Below are 20,933 nucleotides of genomic sequence, written 5' to 3' on the forward strand. Positions count from 1 at the left end.
ACTTCCTTTTATCTCACGGGATAAGTCTTCAGGCATTTTGTATGGATGTTTGGCCGATAGAATTACTGAGAAAATAACGAGTCATGTATAATTGTTGCAATTCACAAAGGCGAGTGAGCTTTACATGTGTGGTGGCTCGCTACTGTTCGTTTTCAAAAGTTTTGACAGACATTACACTATCGGTATGTGCAATGTGCATGTACACGTACACACACAAGTAAAGCTCACTCGCCTTCGTGAGTTGCAAGAAGTATAATACGAATGTTGTTTGTAGCATTATATTCGATTGCATAAGGAACTAGTTTTGAACCCCGACCCTAGCCTGAATTTCAGTCTGTCTCAGAAAGACATTGTCGCAAGCGTATCCCCTATCTATAATATGCTATTTTTTCTCTGAATTTCAAATTATCTTTCCCAATTTCAGCTAAATACTTAGTGAAAAGGTAATGGGCAGATCGACGTTACATTTAGATTTATAATATAACTAGTATGTGTTACATCCCTTATCTTATAAAATCTCAACTGATCTAAATAAAGGTTAATTAGCGTCTACTTAATAATCCAAACGTTCGTAACGGGCCAACGGGTCCCTGTCAAATGACTAAGTGACAGATATTAATTATGGAAAATCCTCAGAAGTGAACCTACTTGGTCGTAGATTTCAATCCCAATTCTACTCTATTTAAACAGTGATAATAAATCCTGTTAATAATTATTATAGTTGTTAAAGTTGGTGGGGATGGATGGACGTTTATGACTCTATCACGCAAAAAATAACTTAAATTGTTTTTGACTACAGTACTCGTAATTACACGAAGCCGCTAAAATGTTACTCTAATGCCCGTTTTTACCATCAATCCCTAATTTTAAGTGAACCCTATGAAAACAAAATGCGTGTTATGTGTTACCATAGGGGTCATTTAAAAATTAGGGATTGATGGTAAAACAAACTGCTGAAATCAGCCGTGTGTGGCCTAGAGCCTTACGTAGCGAAGTACTATGTTAGAATTCTGGTTTATATCATTGTATTGATCTGTATTTTGTCAATTATCTGGCAGATAGTGCACGGATATAAATAGAAAAATAAATAAATATCCTTGGATATTTTATACTGCGCTTCTAGTCCCAAACTAAGCAAAGCTTGTACTATGGGTATTAGACAACGGATATAAACATACTTAAATACTTTTTTTTTGTAAATACATAAATATTATACATAGAAAACACCCAGTCCAATACAAACAAATATGTTCATGCACACAAATGTTTGTACTGTGCGGGAATCGAGCCCGCAACCTCCGGAATAGTAGTCCGTTTCGAACCACTACACCAAACGGCCGGCAAATAATAGCTAGGTTACTACGAAAGTGTCAGACTTTAGACTTTATCATTAGACCTATATTCATGAAATTTTATGGCTGAAAGCACACCCCAATTTACTCTTTCAAAATTCTTAACGCAAAGAAAAAAATAGACGATCCTCGTTTTCTACATGGCGAATTTAGACCGAAAAGTGCTTACGACATTCTTTTAAGGTGAAAACCGAAATTCTGGAATTTATTCAGAAAATTTCTTTGTGTTGGCAACATTCCTTTCGAGCAACCTTATCGGGGCTTTGTTTAATCTATACGTGTGTAGGTCTGTGCTTAAACGATTTCAATATATCCTCACTATCTAGATACTAATATTTGCGTTACTTTCGCATTTATAATGCGAAAGTAACTCTGTCTGTCCGTCTGCCTGTCTGTCTGTCACGCTTTCACGCCTAAACCACTGAAGCGATTTTGATGAAATTTGGCATAGATATAGTTTGAGTCCCGGGAAAGGACATAGGATAGTTTTTATATCTGATTTTGAAACAGGGACGCGCGCGATAAGGTTTTTCTGTGACAGATAAAATTCAACGCGGGCGAAGCCGCGGGCGGAAAGCTAGTCATATTAATAAGCTATCTATGTTGAAATATTATTGATTTAAAAATATCAAGCTCAAGCATCGACGATTGGTGGAATAAATGGGTTCTTGAATGACAACCACTTTTTGTTTGACAAACGGACTACCTACCGATAGGAGGTCCACCTGTAAGATGAACTGACGATCTCAAAAAAAAGGGCAACTGTATGCTTTTAATTTTTAAAACCATAAGTCAGTGTTTTTGGCAAAGTATCATGGTTATTATTACTTTTCTTCTTCTTTCTATAAGAATACTCAGCAATGTTGCCGTAAAAGCAAATTCACCTTTAGTCGATGTTGCTAAGACTTTTTTTAACCACATTCACGGTTTTAATTTTACAATTTTAACGTTTTATACGTAACTTTACGAACATCTATAATTTTAATATGATTTCATCAGCTGGTTACGACATGATCTTCAATTAAATACCAAAATAGGTTCAAAACTAACGTGTATTAGTTTTGAAAATAAATGTAGGATCCTGCAACTTCTATGTTTCTATGTTTTTTCAGTTTCTACAAAGGTGGGAAGCTAAACTGCCTTTAGGCAATCAGGCAAAACTTACCTGGAAAATTATGTTCTATTCCTACTTCTTATAATGAAGTGCCGATCTTACCAGTTCCCAGTTGTAATTGAACTACGTAAGTTCGGTATTAGACTTTTGGATAGTCTTGCTTCAAAGAAATCAATTAATGTAACCTACAAAAGGTATCAAGTAGCGAGGTCCAATCCTTAACTAAAGCGCATCTATGATAGTTGAAATATGTGTTTTTTTTACAACAGCAATAGTCACAATATGCTCCTGTTCAGTCAGCGTCAAAATTATGTAATTCGTGACAGCCAAAGTGGCCAAAAAGTTGAGTAAGGCTAAGAACTCACGGCGCGATTTTCACCCGCGCCCGCGGCGGTTGTGGAATTGGGGTTTTATTTCAAAACTCACGGGAGCCGTTATTTGCGCGGTTATTCTAAGAACTCACGGCGCGATTCTGAAATCGCGCCGTGAGTCAATGGTACAAAATGGTGAATTAAGAATAATGAATAAAATAAAAATAAATGTTGAGCTCCATACAAAAAAAAGGAAATTGTCAATAACTTTTTAAATAATAACTTTATCAAGAAACGTTACATAACATAAAATATTCCTTTTTGGTAAAGGAATACATTGGCATATCTATTTTTTCAAAATTAGGCACTTGATTTTTGAGCGACGCTAAGTCTATGAAGCTCTAATATTATGAGCCCACCGTGCGCCGAGCGGGACCCAATTACAACCGCGCCCGCTGCGGGCAAAAACCGCGTCGTGAGTTTGTGCATTCGTTTTTACTTAAGTATCTGCATTCTACAGAAGCTGCGGGCCCGCAACCGCCGCGGGCGCGGGTGAAAATCGCGCCATGAGTTCTAAGCCTAAAAGTTGACAACACGTGTTGGGAACTTTTTGGCTAATTTGGGTGTCACTAACATTTGACGCTGCTGTACTCATAACGAACTCATACCGTCAGAATCCGTCTGTGTTGGACGCTAATATAAAGTAACAAAATTATGTATTAAGTAGGTATAATAAAGAATATTTTTCTCGTAAGCTAAAGCGTCATGAGAAGCGATCAAAGCATGTTCTTGTCATACACACAACTTCCGGATATTAGAAATGTCCGTATTCGTATTATTAGGGAAATAACATCATTTACATTGGATTATGAAAGTACCTAATATAAGATAATTTCATTATTTTTCTTTGTGATCAAATGATAATCATTTGGGATGGGATATATAAATTGATGGGATAGATAGCATTCAGTTGAAATACGCAGATGGATGAAGTAGAGGTAAGCTTTCAATTGTTTTATAACACTTTTTCTTAACATGTTGTTTTAAAAACCTTCCACAAGTTTCAGGAACAATACGAGTAGCATACATTATAGCAATTTCAGGACGATGGTCGACGATATTGTGTTTTCAGGAGCTTTTTTGACGACTAACAATAACAAGTATTGTTGTCATGTAGTTATTAATTTATTTATTTAATTAAAATGCACGTGAGTATCACCTTCTTAGGCTTGGGGGTGACAACTTTTAAAAGTAACAAAAACAACCTAGTACTAATATCGTTCTTAATCTTATCACCGTTAGATAACATTATCACGAGCAATTTCCATAGTAAATATGCACCCGGATCAGGTGCAAATTGCAATAAACACGTAAAAAACAATAACACTCTTATATCCGTAAAAACAAATGATGACGTATACGTTCTGCATTAGACGTATAAACAAATGAGCATCACAAGCTGACTAAAGTACTATCTCCAGCCAGCATCTTGATTCATCATTCAAAAACAAAAACCCTGTAAAATTTTCACATAAACGTCACAATAAAATCCAGCAGCAAGACCTAAAATGAATCTTAAATCTAAGTACTCACGGTCGAAACTGCAGCTTGAACCACGCGGGGCGGTGGCGGAGCGGGGCAAGCGGCGCGGGCGCAGCGGGCCGTAGGGCGGAGAGCACACGCTTGACTATGCGCGCGCTCATGGCAAAGATGGCCACCATGGCCAACACGAATAGACCGCCGAAGACGGCCCATACTAGCTGTAAGGGAAAAAGATAATTAAAATCCGTTGATAACTTTTTAAAGGAAATAAGTGATCATGCAGAGACAAAAAGTAGCAGGAAGGCGCTGGATGCAGGCCGCTACCAACCGTGCGATGTGGAAGTCATTGGGCAAGGCCTATGTTCATCAGTGGACGTCCTGTGGCTGAAATTATGATGATGATGCTGGGATTAGCAGAATTTTCCGTTTATTGACGGGAGAGGCATTACATTGCAAACCTAGACCAGAGCTATACACATACAGGATGTCCATTTAAGTATGGCTCAAACAAAAAAAGATTTTCTACTGCTCAAAAGCAACAATTTTCCCCAAGAGAAGGAAGTTCAAATCTTCAAAAAAAACTACCTTTCCATACAATTTATCATCACTAATCAGTTAAAATAAATAGTATAGAGACGGCAATTTATTTTTTTGATAATTTGGATATTGTTTCTGTAGGAAAGTTATTACATTTGAGCAGTATCAATCCTTTTTGTTTGACCCATACTTAAAGAGACACTCTATATAAGGCTCTCTCTTATACAGGGCCTACCAAGGGTCTACGTAAACCTCCCTAAAAAGCCCTACAAAGCACGACCTTCTTTTATTTTTATCTAGACAATGCCTTGCCAACAAGATTCTTGAGGTCGTAGGTCCATCGAACAGGGCGTCCTATAATACGTTTTCTGAGAAGTGTTCTCCAAAGGCGAACCTATTTACTTATCGTCAATTCTGAAAAAAATCTATATTTATTCCATGAAAGTATATTTACTCCCATCACTCGGAGAGAATATATTGTGTTTTATGCAGTAAAATAATACAGGGTGTCCCAAAAAGTAGTGTCAAGCCGAAGCCCAGAGGTAAAGCATCATTAGGTCTACCGGAATCACCGCGACTTTTAATAGTTTTCGAGTTATATTTTTTATAACAACATTATAGGATTTTGGTTTACATTCATGTTATGGGTAAATACATCAGATAGGCCTAGTACTCATCTAATAATAATAAAATAATCAGACATAGACCTTATCTATTCGCGCCAAAGTGACCAAAAAAGTGCCTAATCACAGAAATTTATAACAATCATAACTCGAAACCTATCAAAAATCGCGGAACATACATGGGGGTGATTCGGATAGCCCTGTGATGCTTTACTTCTAGGCTTTGGCTTGACACTACTTTTTGGGAAACCCTGTATAATTTTCATCTTTTCCTGGCTGTTTCATAGCTCAAAGCTATTTATATAACTATTAATCAGCCTGTACACTTACAAAATAGTCGTATAGTAGACAGAGAAGTCATCTAAGATCCTTCAACTAATAATTGTCTTATTTGTTACCTCGTAATCCGATCCTCAGTAGGTAATTAGTGAATTTGACTTTCATTAAACAATCGCAAAAATACTTTTTAATTAAAAATTCCCCAGAATTCAATCACGAAAGTAATTAAATTAGCAAGTAATTAAATTTAATCATACCTTTCACATTAGATACAAAATCATGTATACGTTGTACTTTATAACCTGTATACATAATACATATAATAGGTTATGTGGAGTGTAACGTGTGAACAAGTAGGTTGATACAAAATGAGTTTCAGCTACTTCACAATAAGGATGCGAAATATTTTTAAAGGTGTAATGAAATTAGAAATAGAACTTGATATAAAAATATTTTTGTCATTAGTTTGCTTTAATATTCAGAAGACATTTGTTTGTGAAGCCCTTTTCAGGGCCCGTACAAATCCAAGTACATAAATAACTAAGTAGTTTTCCCTAGCAAAACTATAAGAAACTGACACTTTTGTCAGCCTTTTGTTATAACAAGAAATTTAATACAACAGATTTTCAATAACTATCTGTTTTGTTTCTAATGTTGAAATAATGAAAGTCGATTTCACGAAGTGGAGAAATACATAATGTTTTAAAAAGTATTGGACTCCGTTAAAATATTGATTGTAAATAACGCTGTACGATGACGTAACAATATAAAACAATGAAAATTTGATGTAGCCGCTGGCTTATCCGTTTGTTCATATTTCACATTATCAATTAAAAATATTTCCAAACCAATATTGTTTATTACCCACTACCTACTCACTATCGACACAAAAGTGCCCGATAACTATAATAATAAGATTAATTCTAGGAAAATCCAAATACTTACGTAAGTACTGAACTGAATTTTTTGAGCTTCCGACGGATCTGAAACAAAAATTAATTAGTCACGCTTATTTTAAGGCAGAGGGGAAGGAGGGGTGGCATGGTGGGCGGTTGCTAGCAAAAGACAGTAACAGAGGTATTTACAAGGTGCGGCTTAAAATATCAGTGGAATAGGCAATTCTCGTGACGGTAATTACTTGAAGATTGTTATTGGGCTTTAAAAATACATTGGAAAGAAATTGCGGTATCGTATGATTTTAATAAAATAGGCCATTAAGACACTGTTTTTACTATCATGTGTGAACTGCGAATAAGGTTTGTAATGAGAAAAAATAAAGGGTCAAAATAAAGGCCTTTTGATGTAGGGTGATAGGCTATCGACAATCCCGATAGCCACCCTAGTTTATCAGCTCTACAAAAACCGTGCTTACTTCATAACACCATTAATAAATTTTAGTGTATCTATCAATGTTGCACATAGGCATCAGGTTCTAGGATATCAATGAGAGAAAAAAAGAGATCCAAAAATATGAAAACTTCCTTTAAGAGTACGTAAAATAGTAAATTCCAAATGTAAAAAAGTAAACTCACCATAAGCCGTCGCGTTCCCCGCTGGTCCCACACACCCTCTATCATCCATAAGGTTGACACGTGCCAAAAGTTTGACGTCCAGCACTATACCCCCGTTTCCCCCTCTCCCCTCAGAGGCCCTTTCAAGCCCCTTCCCGTTGATGGGGAGGATGAGCCACCGTGGCCCGTCCCCGTCAGCCACTCGGCCATCGGCGTCCACCGGTTTGGTTATTGTGTTCGCGAACCACGGCGCTGGATGCGCGTCGGTCACCATTTGTTTGCCTATACTGGAATAAATGGACCTGTTAGATTATTTTTTTATTGAAAAAAGGGCCAACAGGCTTGTTGTCACCCAATGGTGATCAAAAGTAACCAACGCCCTTTGAAAGAGTAGGAGACATCGCTAATACACGAGTAATTGCTTGCTGCATATTTTAAGATGTCTTTTCTTATAGACCCTAATGTTATACAGACTGATGTTGAATGTTAGAGATGCTTGGTGTTACTCTTTTTTATTGGACTCTACTTAAATTAGCCAAATTTCTACATGTATTTCCAAATTTAATTTTTAATCTATTAATTTTATCTTGTTTTTGTCTGCGGGTTTGCACACAAGCGAGTTTTATTTTTCACAAAATGAGATACGTTTTCTTTCTAACTTCAAACGTTAACTTTTCTCAGAGATTCCAATAACACAGAAATTGTGTTATGTTTATTTATAGATGAAAATAATATTTCCAAATTAACCATAATTGAAACCAATGGATTTCCATTCAAAATGTATGGCCCCTCTTTCCCCGTTTGGAAATTTCTGAAAACTGCTGTCGATTGATGTTTACGTCTTAAATTAAATCAATTTTGACCTATATTCATTTGTGAACTTTCTAGACACAATAACTTGTGTGTGCGTTGTTGATAGATTAGCCAAACGGTCTATCAATTTGCAGTTGGAGTCTAAAGTTTTTATTTTATTTATGTGACTGTCTTATAAAATGCAGACACAACAAGTAGGTAGGCACAATAACTTTAATTGCAACAAAATAATTTGAATTTGAAATTGTCAATATTCGTAAACTGAGTCCAAGGATCCATGTAATTTCCTGTGAAATTACAAAACAATTATTCAGCAAGGTTTTGGAGTGGAAACCATATAGCGGAAAGCGCAGCGTGGGACAACCACCCACAAGGTGAACAGAGGGTCTCACAATGTGCTACCTTTCCTTGGAAGGTACTGGATGCCCGCTACCAACCGATCAATATGAAAATCATTAGGGGATGCTTATGCTCAGCAGTAGACGTCATGTGGCTGATAATAATGATTAATTAACCCCTACCTAACTACATAGATCTGTTTCAACAAGTCCCTGGGCAGTCTTCGAGGGTACTTGGGCTTGGGCAGCACCCAGGTGACGTTGACGAATATCTCCCCATGCATCACGACCGTGATCTCCCAAACCACTAGAATGTGTAGTAAATTATGTAATACCTACATAATAAATATTACTCAACCCTTACCTAAAGGTAGCAGGGAAGCGCTGGACGCAGGCCGCTACCAATAGATCAACATGGAAAGCATTGGGGGAGGCCTATGTTCAGCAGTGGACGTCCTATGGCTGAAATGATAAACCCTTACCTAACTACATAGCTCTGCTTCAGCAAGTCCCTGGGCAGCCTTTGAGGGTACTTGGGCTTGGGCAGCACCCAGGTGACGTTTACAAATATCTCCCCGTGCATCACGACCGTGGTCGCCCAAACCTCTAGAATGTGTAGTAAATTATGTAATACCTACAAATAAATATTAGTTAACCCTTACCTAACTACATAGCTCTGCTTCAACAAGTCCCTGGGCAGCCTTTGAGGGTACTTGGGCTTGGGCAGCACCCAGGTGACGTTCACGAATATCTCCCCATGCATCACGACTGTGGTCGCCCACACCTCGGGGGCAGGGAGGCGCGGAGAGTGTGCGCAGGAGCACACGCCTGATACGCACTCTGGAACAAATGGTAGAGTTAGTACTATGATCTAATGACAGGGTAACAATTTGGTAGAGTTACTTCTGTGGCAGGGTAAGCCGACTCCGAGTAACGAGAATGAGTGAGGGCAGAAGAAGATGAAGAAGAAGTCCTGTGATCTGATATTTCTTAGAAGAAATTTATAGTAAAATATTGTTACGAGAAGTTATGGTTAGGTTCAATGGGTAAAATATTTATAGAGACTGTAAATTTTTTCCAACAAGAGGCAACGTTGTGAGAAAACAATGTTTTACTTTTCTTTTAAACATGCAAAAATAAACAAATATTGAGAACAAATTGTACTCAAATTTCCTTTCCTACTTTGTTACCAGTATTATTTATTTACTACCCGACTGCTGAAACCTAGGATAGCCCAAAACCCAACCACTGAAACCTGCCAACCGCTCATAAAGGTGAGTAGATATTTCAGCATTCATTTGTAACAGAACACCAAGCTGTTACACACCCTTTCGAGAGAGGGTATGCCTATTAGCACGATGAAATGTTTTGTCACGTCACGTCAAGATTGTCGCGTGAATTTGCGTGACATCACTCCGATTACACGTGCAGGATAAAACAAACACGTTGGGGGAAATTTTAAACAAAACATTTGTGTTAAAGAAACCTTATCATTGTTTGTATAATCATGTGAATACAAGTTTGTTTCCTTGTTTTTGTTGATGATAAATAATGAATTGGACTATTCTCAAAAACGGTACATGAAGGGCCTCTCTCTTATTTTCAATCTCGCTTGTATTACTAGTGCGTCAAAGTCATGGTTTCGTTGCTACTCGTGACTTTAAGCAACAAATAGCGTACTTATTTGACACTTTATTCAGAGATTGTGAACGAGGCCCTAAAATTGGTGTTTAAACTGATCTTTTAACAAAATTGTTATGCAGATATCTCTACACACGAAACATTATACCAATAGTAAAATAATACAGAAGTTCGCAGGTTTGCTAGGTCTGCTTGTGACCACGGCTGCAGCATCGCAGCCGAAACGTCAAGCCGTGCGTGAGTACATAATGTAACTCATTAATAAACGTCGCGTTAAGACCCGTGTCTTACTATTTTAGTTTGCTAGCAAAATTATACGTTTACAAGTTTGGTTAGCAATACCAACAGGACGTGGTAGTTCTTGACTTTACCAACTTTGTTATTGAGAACAAGAAAAAGATATCTTGAAAACTTTTATTGACTCAGCCTACCTAGACGTCTAACTCGTACCCTAAGTTTCTGGAGAACTTGGACCGCGGTTTCGTTGCTATGAAACTCCATTTCGAAATTGGAATCCATTATTAATTTTAACGAGATGTAGGCCCTGCAGGATTTGAAATTCATTCATACGACAGCGAGAAAAAGTTCGTGACACAAGAGGGCCAAAAAGCAACCTTAAACCTTATTGGGCTGTGCGTTGATATATCACTATGTCAGTCAGTCAGTCAGTCAGTCACCTTTGAGTTGATTTTAGAAACAATACTAACACCACCTAACACGTCCAAAATATTAGCTCTACCAGCACTTCGGAAGAAGCTACAGCTACTAAAGGACTACTATAAAAGCAAAGTCTGCTCAAATCATTACTAGAACAGGACTATTCCCATTTTCCTCGCCCCTTCTCATCACTGCAACTCCTGTGTAGTCAGGATCTATGTACAGTTCGACAGTCAACAAAAACTGACTTTAGAAGACTAGATTAGACTCTACGAAGTGCGCCGGGGCAACTAGTAACTGATTTATTGTGGTGCAAATAAACAGTAAACATTCCAATCTGAATTAACCTTTACAAACACATCCCTGGCACAAATACTTAACATCGAGGCCAGTGTTATGTATTCTTTGGCTCAATTTCCAGATATAATTACGTATCCCATGACGTCCGGCTACACAAACGGTTCAAAACAAAAGCAACAACCCACAAGATTACACGATGTTTGTTTAAGCTCCCGGCGACGCATGCGCAAGGAGGTAAACACTGATTAGCCCTATGTATATAGGAATAAGGTGCAACTTTTCTAAAACCTGCTCCAAAGGTTTTAGTAAAGTTAAAATGGATATTAGGAAACAATAACTTTCTTTGTACGCGAAAGATCCATGCTTGGAGTTTCAGAATCATCAACATTATCATTCCAGTCAAAGGCAATCAAAACAAGATCTCCCGCTTCTTTAGTCCAGCCATTTAAGATCGTCAGTCCATCGACTGACTATTGCTAAAAATAATATTAGGCTCCTGTCAAGGGTCAAAGACTCCCCACTACGTAGACCGACGATCTGGTGAAGGTGCCAGGATGCGGGCGGCGCAGGACCGGTTGTTGTGGAATTCCTTCACACACTTGACCAACAGCATCTAAAATAAACTTTTATAAATTCTTTGCTTTTATTTCTGAAAATCTAATAGTCATTGTCAGTACCTTTACAATTCTAAGCGAAGTCTAGAAAATTCTAAGCCAATTACCACCAAAATTATGTCAAAGAAAATAAATGTTAATTATCTCGAAGAGGTCTCTAACTAATGCAAATTGTGAAATGGACAAGCTTAATTTGACAAAGTATTTTTAACACTAAAATAAATAAGTCTACTCTTAAAAGTTTTGAGGCGATGTGTCTGGCACAGGGATTAACTTAAAGTGCCCTCTATAGTACTAATTCATATTGATTTTTAGAAAGATCACAGTATAATTAGACTTTATTTTACTTTATCACAGGTTTTCCGTAACATAGCAGTCAAATAAACACCCTTTAAAATGTTCATGTCAAAATATCATCCGTCTCATTTTTGCAAAGGTGAGAAGTCGATAAACTCCTTCATTCTTCTGATTAAATCATGAAAAATCTTCAGTAGTTCTTCTTCAAATTCTTTGAAGTTTAAGCTGAAATATAGGCTATACAAGAGTTGCAGTAGTAAGAACAAGACTTGGCAATATTTCTATTGTTAAACACTTCCCCCCATACTAATAAAAAGTTACACAGTTGTTGAACACTGTTTTAAAATGGCATTTCCATAATAAACGTCACTTTAAAACACTATTCAACGAGCGTGTAAGTTTTATTAGTAAGGGTATTTAGTTGCACTAGAATTTCATGAATGTACTTAAGTAGTTTGAAAAACAACATCCTATTAATCGTTGTACACGTTTTTTTTTTTTTTTTTTTTTTATGTGATAGGAGGCAAACGAGCAAACGGATCACCTGATGGTAAGTGATTACCGTCGCCCATAGATGATAGGTCAGACGCATTTAGACTGTATACAATCGGTTAGCGCCTGCTCTCTGCACAGCGTTGAGTGTTGTGTTCGGTCTAATGAATGTTTGGAGATAAAATGATTAGTTACTGATGGATAATTGATCAAACTGTTGTTTAATTTATTAAACTTGTCTGTGCTAAGACAGGCTATTACGTAATACCTATAATCTTAATAAGTAAGTACGCAATAAATGTGTTTCCATACACTAAGGCCCAGAACAGACGGTGAAACGCAACTGCATCTGCTAGTTACTTTTGAGTTGCATCTAAGTTTCTGCCATAGCGTCCGTTGAGAGACCACACATGACGCGATCAGTTTGAAACTTTCAGTTTCATTCATAAGAATCATCAGAAAGTTGCAGTTTCGTAGCAGTTGCGTTTCACCGTCTGTTCTGGGCCTAAGGCTCGGTTGCACCATCTTACTTTAACTTTGACAAACGTCAAAAATCTGTCAAACTCCATACAAAAAACACCGGTTATCATCATAGTTACGGCCAAAGGTGGTGCAATTCAGCCTGAATATGGCATATTTGAATCAGTAGAGTTCAAAATAAAGTAATCTACACACCTATATTTCAAAGAGGTAGAGAACTATGTAAGTTTGTGAGTTTGATTGTAGAAATATTCTCTGAAAATGATTTTGAAAATAATTATATCACCAATTAGAACGCTACATTATTCCTGTGTGACATATGAGTATAATTAATAATATTGACCTTTGTGTGACTGGTCGAAGTTAACGCGAGCAAAACCACAGGCAAAAGCTTTGCAAGAACGGTAGACAGAGCCGATTTTTTATTTAGGTCGTTTGACAGCAAGTTACTTAACTTTCAACCTGAGATAGACTTTTTGATTAATAATGTAAGTTCTGACTAGCTTGACCCCTCGTCTCTACCCAAAGTCCTACAACTCACAGGTCGTGATTGACTGGAAAGTAATCATGGATACAAAAGCTCCTGAAAAACGATTTTCACGCAGAAAACTTGCGGTTTCAGCTAGTAAATAATAAATACACGTTACTTAGGAAATATTAGATTACAGAATAAAGGACTTCGAAGGTGACTTGACTTCGAATGTTTGAAGGAGACACATATATGTATGTACTTAACGGTCGTCGGCCCACGGATACGCCCACATAGAATTTTGCCGGAACATCTTACTAATATTAAAATGCGCAAGTTTGTATGGATGTCTGGATTGGGGAAAACTACTGAACGGATTTTGATGAAACTTTACAGTATTATTGGTTATAACCCAGAATAACATACAGGCTATAAATTATGGAGATCTGTGATAAACTAAATTTGTAAAGAAACTTCTTAATGTTTTGCGAACAGTGAGTACCTATGTTTGTAATTGTAGCTTTTGTTGGTTTTTTGAGCCGAATATTTTCTTTGTATAATAAGTGCCTATTTATTCAATAAAATAAAGTTTTAGTATTCAGTATGTTTGTCTTTCGTTTACAGTATTCGCTTTGCTAATTTAGTTTGGAATATACGGTAAAATAAAGTATCTTATAATTATTTATTTTATTTAACCAAGTTCGTCTTTCAGATCATTTTCCAGTTTTACGTGGAAGTCTGGATTTTTTTTTAGCCACAACGAGGAAGCTCTTGGCCTGTATCTCACCTGATGGTAAGTGACGATCAGGCCAAAGGTGTAAAGCGAGTTTTAATGAATTAATTATTATTAATTAAGCGAGAATTAATGTGTTATCTACCTATTAGATACTGTGTTGTTACTTTGTCGGATTGATGATAAAATAATAAAATATTGAATGAATGGAACGTATGGAATGAATTATAATAAATATCATTATCTACAAGATAAGGTAACATATCTACAAAAATATACCTAATAAAAATTATTTTCCTTTTCTCGATTGGATTGCTGCACCAATATGATTGATGTAATTTCGTTTTCCAATTTTCACACGGATCTGGAGATTGGTATGCAAATTGGAATTCAAATGCTTCCAGAATACGTCTCAAGGTGCCGACTGATACAAAATGACTACCCATCTTAAAAACGGTTGTTTTTCGGTGAAAGGGTGCTTGTTTTTACGCATTTCAAAGGAATGCGTTTATTGTAAATACGTCGGTTTTTGAGGATTCTTGAGAATTGTCAATATGTTATTTAAAATTTCCTTTTTTGTTCTGTTTTATTTTTACTCCTCGCATATTTTTCCTAAAAGACATACAGCTACGGCTAGATTTGCTACTAACGCTTCACATCCTGGGATTCCTTGGTGTCCACCATTTGGACCGACAACCTTATAAAGATAGAAGGAAGGCGCGGATGTTGGCCGCTAACAACCGGGCGATGTGGAAATCATTGGATGTCCTATATTCAACAATGGACGTCTTGTGGCTAAAATGATGATGAGATGATGATTCCTTGGCGTCCAAACTGTTAATCCTATAAATCAGTTTCAGTGGTGGGAACAAATTGGCAGGATTAGTCCTATCCTTAAAGGATATTAAAATTTCTACTCACCATCCAACTGTATGAGCTTCTCGGCTTGCACTCGGCCGTCCCACGGGTGGGCTGTAAGAACCACGGCGTAGGAGCATCCAGGACGCACCGCGCACGACTCTGCTACGGGGTTCGCATATGCGGGGATCAAACACCATTGGACGTCCTGTGGGAAGAACATCGAAATTAGTCACACCATTGGACGTCCTGTAGAAAGAACATGGAATTCAGGGTACATTCTTCAACCATAAATCCAGTGTGAGTCACGTTAAATTAATTTGAATAGAAATTTAATAATCTTTTTATACACCAGATATTGTATGTGACTTGCTATGATTTCGCATGCTATTTTGAACGCCAAGAGTTGAAAGTTAATAAATTTTGATTTCTAAAATTGTCGGCGGATGCTATGTTTAGCAGACATACGCAATCATTTTTCATCCGTATCAGTTGATTTATTTCTGATTTTCATAAATAGATCGTGTAGGATTATAAAATTACATCCAGATTAATTATAGATACAACAGAGATACACGTAAATCTACCCCATAAATGCCCTCAGGGCATAATTTCTATTCGGTGATGGCGCTAAATTGTAATTTAGTACCAATCAAATTAATAGTATACATACAAGGTAACATCATTATTCTGAACAAGTTCTACTATTGGATTCAATAGTGACAGCGAGAAAAAAAACTGCAGATCCATATTTTGAATCAGTCGCAACTTTTTGGAAGAACAGATTTTTTCTTGCTGAAGGCATAGCTAACCACGTGGCTAATAAGCTGTTTTAACTCATCCAAGACATTAAAAAGTAATGGCGCAAGTACACTATACGGGAAATTGATCGAGACGTATAGTGTAAAAAAAACACGAACTTCGGTTAGTTTCGCCGTGTGTCGCCTGCTTTGGTGTGCGGGCTAGTCGCGATTCGTCTCGGTCAATTTCTCGCAGTACATCCGCCATAAGAAATAAGGAAAATCTGTATTAAATTACATACTTACCCCAGGAATGTTGTATTCATAGCACATAAGTGGCGTCTTGCAGTCTGACGTGTCTGTGACGCTGTGGACTTCCAAGGAGTAATCTCTCGCTGGATACTCTATGGACAAAGTATTTTTAAAATTAGTTCCAGCTATACATGGTTACTTTTAAAACAGTTCCTGAATTCATCATCATCATCATAATTGCACCCATAGGACGTCCACTGCTGAACATAGGCCTCCCCCAATGCTTTCCATGTTGATCGATTGGTAGCGGCCTGCGTCCAGCGCTTCCCTGCTACTATTATGATGTTATCGGTCCACGGGTGGACGTCACACGCTGCGTTTTCCGGTACGTGGCCTCCACTCCAGAACCTTGCTGACCCATCGACCGTCAGTTCTGCGTGCTACGTGCCCTTCCCATTGCCACTACAGCTTGATATCCGTCAGGCTACACTGGCTACTTATGTGATTGTAATAGATTTATCAATCCGTATTTTGCAATAAAAATGTATAAACTGATGTACTGACGACTGTTAATTTATTGATTCTGAATTAGTTCTCAGAATTATTATCCATTCGTATTTTACGACAATTGACCCATGAACTTTACACCTCTGGCCTCAAATTATGTCGTGACTTGTTCAATCTAGGCTAACGTGGTGACAGTACTTTGTAAATAGTAAACCCGTCTGGGACAGTGTCCCTAAATAAATATTGTTGACTCCGGGATTAATTTGTTCGTGCTTATTATTATCACTAACATTACACCCAGTGGGATTTAAATCAAAACTTATACGACCATTGCCGGAAAAACCCCTGTATTTACCTATTATAACTCAGTGTTAGAAGACTTTCCCCTAGGACCAAATATTAGATCGAATGTCGATGATACAGACATTGTAATGACACGTGGTAATTGACGGTGTTTCTAAATGGCCTTAAAATATTAGTTGTTGTGGCATTTGTCAGCAGCTTACCTAATACGTAGGATTTGGCTGAAGGCTTGATCGAGTAACTATTGTCGATATTAACACAGACATTTTTGTGGCAAATTAGCATATTGCAACTAAATATGAAGCCGCCATATTTACCACGTGCCATCATTGGCACACATGTAATGGTTTTACGAGTACATCTATAGAGAGAAATGACACAGGGTAGAGCCACCCGGACCTCGCCAACAGTCAGGAGTCCCCTAAATCTGATACTAGACTATAAAGGCTTTAGACTAGATAATGCCTAAACAATAACTTATTTAAACAATAGTCCATTCACTCTTTATATAGCGCGTCAGCAGTTGATAAATTTTACATATTTAGCTTTATACAAGTACTCGTAGGTACCCTTATTGGACTTCAAATCAACTTGTTCAATTATAATAAAACGCTCAATTCGCGAAGGACCAATTAATTTTCAATACAACCACAATTTCATCCCATCGAATGAACTAGAGGCATAAAATGACAATGGGCCGTTATTTCGATAGCGTAGACGTTCAGCAATTCTTAAGTGGTTCTTTCCATTATATTTCAGTTTACTAGCTCAGCTATTTTCCATCTCCACAGTAATGTTACAAACCTTTATAATGCTGTGAAATTATAAGGCAATGATCAGAAAAGAAGCCTAAATGGCATTACGACGGGGATCGTAATATTCATAATCCAACCTTCAAAATCTCATGAAAAGCTCATACCGCAGTAACAAAAGACGTTAGAACGCTAACTTATATTTTATGTTAGAGCTTAACGCTTGATGTAGCATACAAATGAGCTCAGTAAGTTATAAATAAAAAATAGCTGTAAGAAATCAAGAGTTCTCCCTACAAACTTTTGTATTTAATTTTCTCTATTTCAGTAACTTTAAGTACCTACCTACTTTAAGTCTTTTGTAGCTCACGGGTTATTGTGTGTACTTGAAGGCGACCTTTGTCCATGAATTGAAGTATTTTGGTTGTAAAGGAGAACATTGCAAATAACAACCGAAACTTGGGACAGAAAAGTTCTCGAATGGCGAACACGGGCCGGAAGACATACTTAGTGTAGGCAGCCCCCCCCCCCCCCCCCACTAAGTGGACAACGAACGACAATCTGGTGAAGGTCCCGGGAAGAACCTAGATGCAGGTCGCTACCATCTGGTCATTATTTAAATCATTGGGGGAGGCCTTTGTCCAGCAGTGGACGCTATTTGGCTGAAATGAACCCAAGCTAGTAATTGCTTACCTAAGGACGATTCCCAGGATACGTTGAACATCAGCTCGTGGTCGGCCCCGGGCAGTGGTAGCGGGAAGACCTGGAGATTCTGCGGGACCCCAGCGTACTGCACTGGATACGACTCGTCTGGAGGGTCTGGTAGGTTCTCCTGGAACAATAGATAGTTTGCGTTAGACAGTTAAACAAACAAAATGTTACAGACTTTATAAACTTCATTAAATTACACTACCCATTTTAAAGTCTCATGTTCCAGTATCCACTAACAACTATGTAAAACCAACATTCAAAGTGTCCAGATGGTGATACGAACCCTTTGAAGTCACTTGAAATAAAATTTTAAAACGAGGGTCTGTCTACTGCCCCCTGGCAGTCAAAAGGCCACTTTTAGTTCCAGCGGATCGTGTTGAATATTTTAGGGTAGGGATTTTCGAAATGGCCGTTGAAATGTCTTGCGAATAAATGTTTTAACACCAAACGCCTTCTAAGTTATTGCAAAGGAATCGAAAAGTACGTTGTATAAACCTTCCATGAAACTTGTTTGTATTATTTGCCGAGGGATGTCACTTTACTCTGAGACGCGTAAAGCTGTACCGCGGTGTCCAGATTTTTTTCCCTGGCTTTATATACCTGGAGTATTTTGACATCTGTGAACCTTTGACAACCTCTGTGAACCATTGACAACCTGTGTCAAGCAATAAATTGTCACCTACATATTGACGTCTTATTTATACCTAGATAAGAGTCCCTTAAGTGCGCCGAGAGTATCCGTGGTTTATTCATACGTACATGTTTGGTTACACTTGGGATATTTCTGACGGAGTGGTTTTGAACACAGATTCATCTTAGTGCTGTGCACTTTTTGCCCTTATTTGCAGTCTCTTAAGGGATTTTGTGGACGTGAAAAGTTTTCTTATGTGGTGAGATTGAGCAAAAGAATACTCAAGTCACTAAAAACGCTGTCTTCAAAATGGAGACACAGCTGGTTTGTGAATTTGGCTCAGTCCTTTGCTGAATTTATAGTCGTCCCGTCTAAGCTTGGTAGGTAGGTAAGATAATGGCCATTATTTTCCTTTCTTACTTACGCTCACCAACAGCTCTGACTATTTCTTCCTGTGAATACTCGTGCTGTGCGTGTGCTTATTATAGGTAGTTGATTAATCGCGCTCAAAAGTTATGCTTGACTTGCCATGGTGTGGTCTCAAGTTTTGCCTAAAAGACTAAAATATATGACACACTAGCTTTTGCCCGCGGCTTCACCAGCGTGAAATTTAGTGTCTCAGATAGGCATAAATTATAGCCTATATGTTAATCTGGGTTACAAACAATAATACTGTAAAGTTTCAACAAAATCCGTTTAGTAGTTTTTGCGTGAAAGAGTAACAAACATCCAGACATCTAGACATCCAGACATCCAAACTTTCGCATTTATAATATTAGTAGGATTCATTGATTCATTTCCTTTCTTCATTGCGTTAGTATATGTACTTAGATAAATACTTTTATATGAGTAACTTTAACTCAATCTGTCTTCGTATTCGTTCCGTTAACGACCTTGTTTTTTTACTTTTCCAAAGTTCATTCACATCAATCTCATCCCCATTCGCATATCTACAACCGTAAAATGGAACACACGTCTAAAATGAGTGTGTAAATGAGATTCTATGTATTGTTGAGTATTCTGCCAAAAATCCACTTTCGTTAGGGGCCATCCATAAAGTACGTCACACGAATTTCATAATTTTTTGACCCCCCCTCCGTCCTTGTCACAGGTGGTCACATTTCTGAGATCCCCCCCCTCCCTAGTGTGACGTCACATGTTTTGCAATTTCACATCGAAAAATTATTAAATTAACAGCAGTTCCGAAATTAGTTTTATTTCCATTTAAATTAAGTACTTTCTTTTTATGAAATCTACATTATATCAAATATTTGAAACAATTGAAATGTGATGTCACGAAACTTAGGACCCCTCCCACCCCTTGTCACACCATGTCACACTTTGTCAACCCCCTCCCCCCCTCTTTACGTGTGACGTACTTTATGGATGACCCCTTATCTCCTCCAGACGGCCTTGTTCCCACTTACATCGTTAATAATACCGTCTTATTTAAGTAATGTAAACAATCACCCGCATAAGCTCCGGATCAAACGCAAGCCCAGCCGGATTCTCCAGGTGAATCTGAGTTAAACAAATCCCACCATTCTTACATTATCTATAAGATCCATTAGACGAAATCTGAGGATATTGATAAAGTGAACTGGGAACAATGCACAAAGGTACAGCAGCAATGGTTACGGTTGTATATGATGGTGATATGGTTTGGCGGCGCACTGTAGCAGGCGAGGCGAAGAAAATCGGCAAGATCTGGAGCGAGATCAAACGCGAAGCTCAAGACCGAACGCAATGGAGGACTGTTGTGGACGCCCTCTGCCGGATCTTGGGGACATAGGACCTTAAGTCTAGTATGTCAAGACAGCAGCATTGCTCCCTATATGGGAAATATCACGTCACGTCGTTATTGATCGATCGTAGAGCAAAATAGATCTCCTACACAGTGCACAGGGTAACGAAAATTAAAGGCAAGAATTTATTTATGCGGTGGTCACGATCGTCCAAAACACTTTTCAGACGAAAAATATCAAATTAATTGCGAGAGAACTAAAGGCGATAGGGACAGAATGGGATTAGACTCTTTCCTCAATATTTTCGCAGTAGCTAACATACAGAACTTGG

General features: G+C 37.9%; 1 protein-coding gene across 1 annotated transcript in view; it reads right to left on the minus strand.

Moving 5' to 3' along the window:
• The window catches only part of LOC135075530 (uncharacterized), a 194,572-nt gene that overhangs the window by 152,238 nt on the left and 21,401 nt on the right, over positions 1–20,933 (minus strand). The window contains exons 2-8 of the mRNA XM_063969955.1: positions 18,209–18,347; positions 16,008–16,105; positions 15,025–15,169; positions 9,083–9,260; positions 7,291–7,556; positions 6,704–6,741; positions 4,371–4,537 (exon numbers count right to left, since the gene is read on the minus strand). Coding sequence (XP_063826025.1) covers positions 4,371–4,537; positions 6,704–6,741; positions 7,291–7,556; positions 9,083–9,260; positions 15,025–15,169; positions 16,008–16,105; positions 18,209–18,347 — 1,031 coding nt within the window. The remainder of the gene's footprint in view (positions 1–4,370; positions 4,538–6,703; positions 6,742–7,290; positions 7,557–9,082; positions 9,261–15,024; positions 15,170–16,007; positions 16,106–18,208; positions 18,348–20,933) is intronic.

The sequence above is a fragment of the Ostrinia nubilalis genome, chromosome 10, assembly GCF_963855985.1.
Source record: "Ostrinia nubilalis chromosome 10, ilOstNubi1.1, whole genome shotgun sequence".
Lineage (NCBI taxonomy): Eukaryota > Metazoa > Arthropoda > Insecta > Lepidoptera > Crambidae > Ostrinia > Ostrinia nubilalis.